We start from the raw sequence: 13,017 nt of genomic DNA on the forward strand, positions 1-13,017 counted from the left end.
CAGAGAAACCCTGTCTCGAAAAAAACCAAAAAAAAATAAATAAATAAATAAATAAATAAATAAAATAAAATAAAATAAAATAAATAAAATTCTGTCAGCAGACTCTAGACCTCATCCTCAGTCTGACAAGCTGCCTCCCAACACCTACAGGTCCCCTTACATGTAGTGCTCAAGCCTGAATGGCTCTCTAGGATGAAGACAGGTGAGGATATCTGCACACACAGCTTCTCTAACATCTGACCTGAAAGATCTGGTGTATTGAGGCAAAAGAAACAGAAAAGAGTCATACAAGTTAGAAAGTAGGATGTCAAATACCACTGCAGACAACTTGATTGTGTATGTAGAAAGGGCAAAGAAAACTACGAAAAAACAAATTCTATTAGAATAGCCAAATTTAACAAGTTTGCAAGATTTTATTTTATTTTATTTATTTATTTTTGGTTTTTCGAGACAGGGTTTCTCCGTGTAGCCCTGGAACTCACTTTGTAGACCAGGCTGGCCTCAAACTCAGAAATCCGCCTGCCTCTGCCTCCCGAGTGCTGGGATTAAAGGTGTGTGCCACCACGCCCGGCTTCAAGATTTTATTTTTTAAAACAATCTTCCATGTTGATTCTTTCATTTTGCCTGCATGTACGTCTATTCATGTCAAGACACCTGTGGGAATTAGTTCTTTCCTTCCACCATGTGGGTGCCAGTAACTGACCTCAGACTGTCAGGCTTAGCAATAGGCACCTTTCCACTGAGCCAGCTTGCCAAGCTTGTAAGATTTTATATACCACCACCAAGTCAGGCCAATTATTTTTCAGTACTCATGATACTACCTATATAAACCTGTGTAATGTAACAGAAGCCATCTAGGAAAGGCTATGGCAAGCAAGTGAGTTTCCTGGAGATGTCCCACCAGCTTGCATGGCTGTGATGGGTGCACTCTGGAGAGGCACAGCCCAGAGACTTCCTCCCAGGATTGCTTCTCACTGCTGATATGCCTTTCCTGCCACTATCACATAGCCTAATGATGCCTGGGCATCAGCCTACCTTACTGGGCAAATTTCCTGCAGATCAACATGAAGATGACCTTTCAGGAATTAATGCTGTTTAGATGAATTAATTACTTTATAGAATACCTCATTTGATTAAAATAAGTTTAGGAAGAAAGTTTAGGAGATGGTTTTAGTTGTTTTCCCAGATGTAATAAAGTTAGGATCAAGAACAGAATGTGCCCCTCCTCATAGGCTGGTAAGCAAAGGCTGCAGAGTAAGGAACACAGTGAGCTTCCATACGTTACACAGAATAGATACAGCTTTGGGACAAACTTGTGATCAAGGAAACCATTCGAACTAAGTCAGGTCCAAGGATGAAGCTAAGCATGTGCACTATAAAGCCACGGCATGTGAAACTTGCTGTGAACTTAATGAACTTAAAGAATGAGACACTGCTTTCAACTTCCTATGGACATCCTTCTGTGACTCCCCTTTTGTGGTGTAACATTTTATCTATGAGGTAATTTTATAAAGAACTTTTATCTAAGAGGGAATAAAAAGGCCGAGAGAAGAAATAAAGTGTGGCTTTTGGGGCTGTGCTTCATCCATCAAGTGTATGCATATCTGTCTATATGCATGCACATACATAAATATATATGTACTTATATGTGTATGTATATAAGTATGCATGTGCAGTTGTGAAACTGATGACACCTGGATCTTGGTATGGAGATCTTAAAGACAGGGAGATTTCAGAGTTCAAGGTCATCTGGGATTAAAGGTGTGGTGGCACAAACCTTTAATCTGGGCTACACCTTCTGCTGGAGACCATATAAGGACATTGGAAGGAGGGAGTCGTGCTCTCGCTCCTTTGCCTGCTTGCCCTGTGGGACTGAGCAACTGCTCGATCCTTGGACTTCCATTCACAGCTATTACTGAACCATTGTTGGGAACTGGACTGCAAACTGTAAGTCGTCAATAAATTCCTTTACTATAGAGAGACTATCAATAAGTTCTGTGACTCTAGAGAACCCTGACTACTACAGTCTGTATATGTATATATGTGTCTATGTGTGTCCCCTTCACTTTCTTCCTTTCTTCTTCTTCTTTTCTTTTCTCTCTGGCTCACAAAGTGGTAAGGAACCCTGAGCCCCTTGCCTGGCTGTCAGGGCACTTGAGTAAGAGAGAAAGAGCCCAAGTAACTAAGCTGCCTTTAACCCCCGCTGCCATCTCCACAAGGAAATTGCCAGAAGCCAGCTGCTTTTGGCTCCCATCACCAACTCCATACCCCATTTGCTTCCTGGATACCAGTCTAGCACTTGGCATTTTTCTCTTGAAATTCTGTTTCTAGGAAGCAGAGATTAAAAAGTTAATTTAAAAATAAATGACTTTTTAGTTATCTCTCTCTCTCTCTTTTTTTTTTTTTTCGAGACAGGGTTTCTCTGTGTAGCCCTAGCTGTCCTGGACCTCACTTTGTAGACCAGGCTGGCCTCGAACTCAGAAATCCGCCTGCCTCTGCCTCCCAAGTGCTGGGATTAAAGGCGTGCGCCACCACCGCCCGGCATATCTCTCTCTTTTTTTTTTTCCAGACAGGGTTCCTTTGTGTTGTCCTGGTGGTCCTGAAACTTACTCTGGTTTCAAACTCACAGAGATCTGCTTGTTTCTGCCTCCTGAGTGCTGCAAATAAAGGCGTGCACCACTACCTGGCTTAGTTCTCTTTTTAATAGAGAAATCAGCTACAACTGAAACAAATGCTCAAACTACACTCACCTCTGGCTCCTCTCAGGGATATCCAGCACAAACCCAAACATCATCTCCGCTATTTTATTGGAGCTGCAGGTTGGAGTCCTGTCCACCTCTACAGCGATGGACAACATCCTCTGAAGCTGACACACAATCCTGGATCCAGAACACAGGAGACACGTGAGTGGGAAGACATGGAGAGAGGCTTCCTGTAGCTGGAGAAGGTCCCCACAAGAGTATGCCAAGAACAGAGACAACTGGATGTGGAGGTACACACCTTTAATTCTGGCACTCAGAAGGCAGAGACAGGCAGGCTAGCCTGATCTACGTACTGAGTTTCAGGCCAGTTACAGTTACCGTTGAGATTTTATCTCAAAACAAACAACAAAAAAGTGAACAACAACAACAGAACAGAGACCATTAGAAGGTCCTCACAATACACAGGCCAAGGAGAGTACCCAGCCCTTAGCTCGCTCCCGCTCAGTAGCCCATCCTTCTGATTCTCTCTGCCAGCTCATATGTGAAACTTCTAGAATCTGAGGGTGAGCTACATGAGCAAGATACTCTTAAATTAAAGCAGAAACATATAATCCTAAGGGTCTAGAGAACTGTAAAGATGCTGTAACTTCTCTATTTGGGAAATGAAAAAACAGGTCTAAGGTGACTAACATTATTTTCTTTGGTATAGAAGACACGCATTTGTCATTTTTAAAATATTTCAATTACTTTTTTTTTTTTTTACATATTAAATGCTTCTATGCTTCATGTGCATGCCTGGTGCTGTCACAGACCAACAAAAGGCCCTAGATCTCCTGCAATTGGAGTTACAGATGGTTCGGAGCTGCTGTGTGGGTTTTGGGAACCAAGTTCCTCTGGAAGAGCAGTCGGTACTCTCACTGCTAAGCCATCTCTCCAGCCTCATCATATATACGTTCTATTAGTGGTTTCTTACTAAGACTGGCCTCAGAATTTCCAGTGGTGGACCTTACCTTCTCTCCCATCAGACACAAATATGGGAGAGAGGCAGACACAGCACTGGGAGGCTAAGCAACACTTCAGAAGGGTAAGCTTGGCTTGACAGCACTCACTTAAGCATATATTAAATGGTGGAAGTGCGTTATTTTCAGAGAAACTGCAGACAGTGACAAGATAACAGAACAGGGCAGGCCAGCTTCTGACTTTGATGAGACACCTGTAAGCTGCTAAACCGGCTCTGTTCAAATTGATCAAGTCAATTTCATTAGTGTTTAAAAGAAGACAACAGAGCTGGAGGTCTCAGCAGCTAGGAGGTAGGAGATGGATCAGAGTTACAAGTCTCAAGGATCAGGACTGCTCCTCAGTGCAAGTCTGAATGGCTACGTGGGATGGGTGTCTGTAGAGGAAGCAGTGTCTGGCAGAGCAGGCTCTGGACTTGGGTTAGTATCCACAAAAGGGAGTTAGAAAGAGGGGACTCTTTCTGATCAGAACCCAAAGGTGGAAGGTTAGCAGTGAGCCTGTAAGCACCTGCCCTTCTTTTCTGTGGATGGAATGTAGGTCTTAATGTATGCCACACTCGAATTCTATATGATTACACTCCTAGTCTAGATAAGTCCTTTTTTTTTTTTTTGAGAAAAAGTCTATGTTACAAGAGTTGGTAATTTGGAGCAATCTGTTCTTAGGACAGTCCTATTTGCTAGATACCAAACCCTTAAAGCCCTGGAGACAATTCTTTGCCTGTTCCTTACAGTTGATTGGTGTTCCTGGTCTGGTTAGGCCAGGGAGACAGATGGTCACTGCTAGTTTTCAAGACTCCTGTTCTTGGAGAGGTCTGAGTCTCATCTTGGGGTGGAGTTAATTCATTTTCAGTCACTGCTTTGACCAGCCACTTAATAACATCTCTGGAATAAAGAAGAGATAAGAAAGAAAGTTGTACACAGCTGTGCTTACACTGGGCTCCCAGACCAGGAGCTTCCTCCAGAGGCAACCAAGAGGACCTTGGGGTTATGTTCAGTATTTAAGCAAGTTTAACAAAGAGCAGCATGGTTATAAAAGCTAACTGGAATATCAACATGTTTTTTTCTTCTCCTTCTGTGGTACTGGGTACTGAGCTTAGGACCGTGGGCATGCCTGTCCGTCAGGCATTCTACCGGTGGGCTGAACGTCAACATTTTCCTAACATCTTAGTTATCCTTGCTGTGGCAGACACCTGGCAGGGTACTTTGAGGGAGGATGATTTATCTTAGCTCAAAGTTTCAGTGCTCAGTGGCTGCCTGGGCTGTGCTGTCAGGCACAGCATCTGGAAGCCTATGGCAGAGGCTCTTTCACTTCTTGGTGGATTAAAAACCCAGAGAAATGGGAGTATAGGAAGTGGCCAGTGTGTGCTATAGCACCGGGTTAGCCCCACCCCGTGACCTACCCCATCTAATTAGGCCAACACCTCCAAATAATGTGTATTGTGAATTCATCAAGGAATTAAATTAACACATTCATTAGGGGCAGAGCCCCCAAGTTCTGCCTGTCTCTGGAAACAACATCAAGTGCTTTACTAACCCAAATACTGGCCAATCACAACTGGCTCCTATAAATACAATATGGAAAGCAGCCCTGGAAGGCAAAGATGACTTTCTGACCAGTGCCACTTCCTAGCCAGGTGGGAAGTGGGACTAGCTGACCATAGGTCTTCACTGGCTCTCTGTCACCATGCATCATCTATTAAAGGTAAGAACCGGGGTTCAGAGGATGTGCACTGCACTCATCCTTTATCTAGGCCTTAGGCTCTATCAGGAAGGCAAAAACATCTCATATGGTTAATACTTATTTGATGATTACTAATTGCTTAAGTAACCAAGATTAAGAAAAAAGTGTCATTGAATACATACACTGAATTATTCCTCCCCCACAAACCACTGTTAACCCTAGAGAAAATAAAAGTGTAAAGAACAGCCCTGGATGTGGTGGCATACGGCTTTAATCCCAACAATCAGAAGCAGGGGCAGGTTAGATCTTTTTAGTTTGAGGGTAGCCTGGTCTACAAAGTGAGTTCCAGGATAGCCAATGATATACAGAGAGACCATATCTCAAAAACCAAAAACAAAGAAACCAGAGACCCAAACAACCAAACCCCACCCCCTTGCCAAAGGCAATTAACAGGAAAAACAGGTGGTATGGACAAAATTAGAAGACAATTAGAAAAGATAAGAGATGTGTGGGTCCGGACATTCCGCCCCCTTCTCCCCCCCCCCCCCCCCGCCCCCAGACAGGGTTTCTCTGTGTAGCCCTGACTGTCCTGGAACTCTGTAGACCAGGCTGGCCACAAACTCAGAAATCTGCCTGCCTCTGCCTCCCGAGTGCTGGGATTAAAGGCGTGTGCCACCACTGTCTGGTTTAGACTTTTTTTTTTTTTCCTTTTTGGTTTTTTGAGACAGGGTAGCTCTGGCTGTCCTGGAACTCACTTTGTAGACCAGGCTGGCCTAGAACTCAGAAATCAGCTTGCCTCTGCCTCCCAAGTGCTGGGATTAAAGGCATGCGCCACAAAGTAGTGGAGGACAGCTATAGCAGGCAGGGCTCCCAACCACTGAGCCTTCTCTCCAGCATTGCTGCTCATTTTTTTCTTTTCTTTTTTTTTTTTTTTTTAAAGATTTATTTATTTATTTACTTATTATACGTAAGTACACTGTAGCTGTCTTCAGACGCACCAGAAGAGGGCATCAGATCTCATTACAGGTGGTTGTGAGCCACCATGTGGTTGCTGGGATTTGAACTTCGGACCATCGGAAGAGCAGTCGGGTGCTCTTACCCACTGAGCCATCTCACCAGCCCCCGCTGCTCATTTCTTAACAGCACTTCTGGCAGCTAGAAGACAATTTCTTCAAAGTTTTGCATAAAAGTTATTTTTAAATATGTAAACTAAACTAAGAATATTTACCTACTTATTCATCAAAAAGAAGAAAGGTATTTTCAAACATGACTTCTCAAAATTCTTCCTTTATACATATTCTTCGGAATAAGGAATAATCCTTGTTACTTAGGAGTCCACATGGTCAATTTAGAGAAGTTTCCTGTGATTCTCCACAGCATTGGGATTTATCCCACTCATGGTATTTAGTGATGAGGAAGATCTCATCCCCTTAGTCTCTGGGTTTATCTAGAGCAACTGAGAAGCCCTTAGCAGGCCGTGTCTGAGAGAGGACTTCCTAAAATGATCAGGCCTCATAAGCATGCAACTCTCCTCTAAGGAATGGTCCACTCTACTGCCATACAAAGCCTGAATAGGTAACTGAGATAGTAAGGCAGCGGAAGAGCCTGGCTGGAGAAGTGGCTCACTGGCACGTGGCCTTAGGGCTGTTCACTGCTTTGGCCCTTTCCTCTTAGTTCCTTTGCTTCCTGGCTGCTTCTGCCATGAAGACTGAAGTCTCTGAATCTGAGAACTTAAATAAGTCCTCTCTCTGTCACTTGTCTTCTCACAGGTGCCACAGTGACCATCAGCTGACTAACACACTGGGCTTTACTTGTTACAACTAAAATCTCTATTCTCTCATACCAGAGTTCTAGTATCTGATTACCTGACATTGTGGGGCTGTTTGTCACATGACAGAACAGTGTTTGCAATGGATTGCTGTAGGTGCTGCCGCTGTCTCCTCAAGATCTGCTGGAAGTCATCTTCCAGGGTTTGCACTACATAGCGTAAAAAGAGAACTCGTCCAGGCAGAGTTTGTCCCTGTGGAAAAAAGAATAAGAAGTCAGGGTTGCTTTTCAGTCCCTTGGATGACAGGGCAGTGTGGGCTGCCATGAGGCAGCACGTTTATCTGTATCAGAGAGAGATTTCTGGCAGACAGCAGGTATTTTGAGTCATGGCAATAGAAACTACCAACTGTTTCCCGAGGTGGCTGTACCATTTATAATCTCACCAGCAATGAATTGAACTTATTTCTTCACAGTCTTGCCTAAAAATCTGTGGTAAAATACATACTATATTAAATTTCTATTGTAGCCATTTTAAAATAGTGTTAATAGTTTGAATGTATATCCTCCACAGGTTCATGTTTTGAAGGAGTAGTCCTCAGCTGGTGTTATTTTAGAAGCTTTGAAACCTTTAGGAGATGGGGCCTAGGCAGATGAACCAGGTCCCTGGGATCATGCCTGTAGAGGGTGCATGCCTGTAGAGGGATATTACTTGTCCTAGTCCCCCTTTTCTCTCTTTTTGAATATTATTATTAAGTGAGCCACTTTTCCTCACTGCCATATTCTTCTGCTGGGATGCTCACCTCACTATATTTTGGAACAGAGTCAACCATGGACTGAACCCTCTGAAACCAAGAGCTCAGATAAATCTGTCTTTTTAAATTCTTTCAGTATTAGTCACTGTGAGGAGGAACAGGCTGATATAGTATTAGTCACTGTGCTTACTCACAGTCATGCACAAGGCTACAAAAGCTTTCACCCCAAAACTGATCAACAGTGGCTGTTCCTGTCTCACCCTTCCACCCCCAGTAATGGCTACTTTCTTTCCTCTTGCTTTTCTTGGCTTTCAGTTCTTGGCAAGGAAAAAACATCATGGCCAAAGGACCACTTCCCAGTGGGAGAAGATTCATTCTTCCAAGGAGTGTCCCAGAATGCTTCTAGCATCCAAAGTCCTCAAGCCAGTGCCAACCTCCTCTAATACCATCAACCATAAACCAGCCAATGGACTAAAAGCCCTGTCACTTTGTTGTTTTCATTTGTTTTTCCAAGATAACCCTCAGTGTCCTGGAACTCTTTCTGTAGACCAGAGTGGCCTCAAATTCAGATCACCTGCCTCTGCTTCCAGAGTGCTGGGATTAAAGGTGTGCACCACCACTGCCCTCTATTTAGTCACCATTTAAGGACCAAATAGACAAGCGAGGAACAAAACCTCCTAGCCGGTCTTTGCTACTTTGTAGGTTCTTGTCCTCCCCCTCCAGGCTTGACCCCATCACTAGATAGGAGAGAAAGAAGGATTGGGGGTGGAGGGATAGCCTTGAATCCAATTTCTTTCCTTTTGTTTCTTCTTTGAGCACTAACAAACTTCTTTGACTACTAACAAACAGCAACAAAACCCTGCTGCACACCCCCCCCCAAGACCACCCACTCTGCCTCTAGGGCAGGGGTGGGGTGGAGTGGGGTGGGGGAGGGCTTGCATTCAGGTACCCTCTAAAATATCGCCAGAATTTCAAACTTCACACAATCACAAAAAGCTATCTGCAGCCATTGTCAGCTGCTGTACACAGTCCAAAGCAGCCCCACATCCCCATACCTGGGATTAAAACCAAAATGCTTTCTTATAATATTTCTGTGTTTTTTTCACTAAAAAGCCTTTAACAAATGAGCATTTATAGGATCACAGGAGGTGGTGGTAGTTATATTTTATTCATGATTTACTTATAGGAAGATAAGAAATGGATTTTTTTTTTTTTTTTTTGGTTTTTCGAGACAGGGTTTCTCTGTGTAGCCCTGGCTATCCTGGCACTCACTTTGTAGACCAGGCTGGCCTCGAACTCAGAAATCCGCCTGCCTCTGCCTCCCGAGTGCTGGGATTAAAGGCGTGCGCCACCACGCCCGGCTTCGGATTTTTTTTTAAACTGGCTTAGAGCATCCATTTGTTGGCGGTCCGCAGGCTGTGCTAAGCTCCCACCAATCCATTTCTTTTGTGATCACTTTTTTTCTCTCTCTTTTTGGCATATGGTTGTTCAAACTAATCTCTATAATGAATTCTTCTGTTTCCCTGATGCCAACTGTGCTAGCTCCCTTTTCATCTCTTATTTATTTAAATATTTTGTGTCTTTTTCTTCATCTAACTGAAGGCTTTATTTTTTTGGAGAATGAGCTCTTGGGTAGAAACCTTTTTTGAGAATTGTTATTTGAAGAAAGTACCTTTTCTAGTATGTATGATTGAATTTATTTAGGGTAAAACATTTGGCAATCAGCGTGGCTTGAAATTATTGCAGGCTATTTGATCAGACTGTGAACCCCGAGATTTTGTTATTTACTTAAAAAAACAAAAACAAAAATCCTGTTTCTAGTTGTGGTATGACTTAGCCCTTAGCACTCACCTTTAATCCCTCTGGCTGGAATACAGAAACACACTTAATCCAAAACAATGAATGCAACATTAGTTTGTAGAAGGAAGCACCCATATTTGAAGGCAGACAAAGAGATCGGACAGAATAGGATATGCCCAGCTCTCACAAGAACAGGAAAAAAGAGGCTACTTATGGGAGCACCACAGAAAAGAGGGAGAAAAAGCGGCAGTTTTACCAGGACAGTCAGGATAGAAAGGGGGAGAGGGAGTAGTTAGATTCAGTCAGTTTGGAGAGTGTGAGTCAAAACAACTGAGTTGAACCAGCCAGTTAGAATTCAGAACTAGAAAGGGAGAGCTTATTCAGCAGTAAGTCTCAGAGGCTGAAAACATTCGAGACCTAGATTAGATTGTATGGAGGCTAGGAGCTTCTAGAACTTGGCCTAGGTTAGCAGACAAAAGCAGCAAGCTTTGAAGACAACAATTTCAACAGAAGAAAAGTTCCTTTTACATGAAATTCTGGAACCCTCGCCCTTTTTCTAGTAAAATCCACTTTAGACATGTGCACGTACTGTCCTTATTCTGATTCTGGTGTGTGTGTGTGTGTGTATGGAGAGCAGAGAACAGCAGGTGCCCTGCTTTACCATTTTCTTATCCCTTTGAGACAGGTCTCTCACTTAAATGGCATTTGAGGCCCAGCAATCCTCTTGTCTCTGCCCGCACAGTGCAGGGTTACAGAAACACACAGACACACCCACCTTTTTACATGGATGCTGGAGATCTGAGATCAGAACCCTTGCTAGCTAGTTTGTGTTAGCTTCACAGTAAGTACTCCTTACCTGCTGAGCCATCTGCCCAGCACTATGCACTATACTTAAAAAAAAACAAAACCCCAAACTTTTGTGCTGAATGGTGGTGATGTACACCTTTAGCCAAAGCACTCATGAAGCAAAGGCAGGAAGATTTCCGAGTTTGAGGTCAGCCTGGTCTACAGAGTGAGTTCTGAGACAGCCAGGCTACACAGTGATGGTTAGTTTGTCTCAAAACAACAAACCAACCATCCAAAAGCAAAGCAAACCAAAACTTTTAATTTAACTATTTATCGTTTGTTTATTTATTTGGGTATGTGTCCATATGTTTGTGAACATGCACATGTGTACACACAAGTGTGCGGACAACTCATGGAAGTCAGTTCTCCCCTTCTGCCACTTGAGTCCAAGGGCTTAAACTCAGCTGTCAGGCTTGACACAGAGTTTCTTTACCTGGTGGGCCACCATGCTGGTCCTCATCTACCATACCTTTATATGTATATATATAGCATGCTGTGTCTTACATGTGACAGTTAAATGTCAGAGAATAAGTGCTGGTCCTCATCTACCATACCTTTAAATGTATATATATAGCATGCTGTGTCTTACATGTGACAGTTAAATGTCAGAGAATAAGTGCTGGTCCTCATCTACCATACCTTTAAATGTATATATATATAGCACGCTGTGTCTTACATGTGACAGTTAAATGTCAGAGAATAAGTGCTGGTCCTCATCTACCATACCTTTAAATGTATATATATATATAGCACGCTGTGTCTTACATGTGACAGTTAAATGTCAGAGAATAAGTGCTGGTCCTCATCTACCATACCTTTAAATGTATATATATATAGCACGCTGTGTCTTACATGTGACAGTTAAATGTCAGAGAATAAGTGCTGGTCCTCATCTACCATACCTTTAAATGTATATATATATAGCACGCTGTGTCTTACATGTGACAGTTAAATGTCAGAGAATAAGTGCTGGTCCTCATCTACCATACCTTTAAATGTATATATATATAGCACGCTGTGTCTTACATGTGACAGTTAAATGTCAGAGAATAAGTGCTGGTCCTCATCTACCATACCTTTAAATGTATATATATATAGCACGCTGTGTCTTACATGTGACAGTTAAATGTCAGAGAATAAGTGCTGGTCCTCATCTACCATACCTTTAAATGTATATATATATAGCACGCTGTGTCTTACATGTGACAGTTAAATGTCAGAGAATAAGTGCTGGTCCTCATCTACCATACCTTTAAATGTATATATATATAGCACGCTGTGTCTTACATGTGACAGTTAAATGTCAGAGAATAAGTGCTGGTCCTCATCTACCATACCTTTAAATGTATATATATATAGCATGCTGTGTCTTACATGTGACAGTTAAATGTCAGAGATAAGTGCTGAGAGTCCTTTCTCTCCTCCACTTGTTCATCTGTCTTAAGTGTTTATTCCAGGATCCCTAGCCTCCGATCTCCTGGGGGACTCCTTGTCTCCATTCTCAACTCACTGCTCCCGACAGCAGTGCTGGGATTGCAGACTTGCAACACCAGGAGCTGTGTGACACAGGTCTGGGAATCAAACTCACGATGTCACACTTCCTTTCACACAATGAACTTTTTTTTTTTTTCGAGACAGGGTTTCTCTGTGTAGCCCTGGCTGTCCTGGAACTCACTCTGTAGACCAGGCTGGCCTTGAACTCAGAAATCCACCTGCCTCTGCCTCCCAAGTGCTGGGATTAAAAGCGTGCGCCACCACTGCCCAGCCCCAATGAACTCTCTTGCTAGCCGCTATGTACTATACTTTCTTTAATTGCCTCAAATGACTTGTTCCTGTTTTTTCTCAAAGCTCATAACCCCTTGCTTTCCCTGGTACTTGCGTGTGGAATCGCATGCACTTTGTAACAGTTGTAACAGTGAGACTATGCCTGTGCTCTGACACAGGCAGGACAAACCTAACCTTCTCAGCAATCCCAGACACACCTGAGTGTGGTAAAGCTGCCTCTAGGGAGGAATGGAGGAAGGAGTGGCTTCTCTCTGGGTGGAGTTGGTTGCACTGAGTGAGGGGAGCACCTGAGCATGGCAGATACTACAGAATTCCTACCTCTGTAGATGGAGAACCATGAGGTCATGCTAGCCTACTCTGTAGCGACTCTGGTCTCGGGAGCTCTCACAAGCTTGACTTCCATTTGTTGTGTGCTGAGCTTGGATGGTATGTTCCCCATAAGCCTCAGGCCTCAGCTGGTGCTGTTATGAAGGATTAGGAGTGGGTGGGTCACTCCCTTCTTGGAGGAGGCATGTAACTGCGGGAGGACTCTGAGGTTTCCAAAAGTTCCCACCATTCCCATTCTCTGTCTTCTGCCTGTGGATCAAGATGTAAGTCCATGCCCCACCATCATGGATGCCAACCCCCTGAACATAAATCATGTGTACTGTATAAGACTTTTGATGTGA

At 43.3% G+C, this 13,017-nt stretch overlaps 1 protein-coding gene across 1 annotated transcript in view; it reads right to left on the bottom strand.

Moving 5' to 3' along the window:
• Nucleotides 1-13,017, bottom strand: part of Simc1 (SUMO interacting motifs containing 1) — a 43,911-nt gene that overhangs the window by 3,494 nt on the left and 27,400 nt on the right. Inside the window, exons 5-7 of the mRNA XM_021180176.3 lie at nucleotides 7,265-7,419; nucleotides 4,448-4,600; nucleotides 2,751-2,879 (exon numbers count right to left, since the gene is read on the bottom strand). Of these exons, the coding sequence (XP_021035835.1) occupies nucleotides 2,751-2,879; nucleotides 4,448-4,600; nucleotides 7,265-7,419 (437 nt within the window). The remainder of the gene's footprint in view (nucleotides 1-2,750; nucleotides 2,880-4,447; nucleotides 4,601-7,264; nucleotides 7,420-13,017) is intronic.

The sequence above is a fragment of the Mus caroli genome, unplaced genomic scaffold (assembly GCF_978045245.1).
Source record: "Mus caroli unplaced genomic scaffold, Mus_caroli_1 scaffold_15, whole genome shotgun sequence".
NCBI lineage: Eukaryota > Metazoa > Chordata > Mammalia > Rodentia > Muridae > Mus > Mus caroli.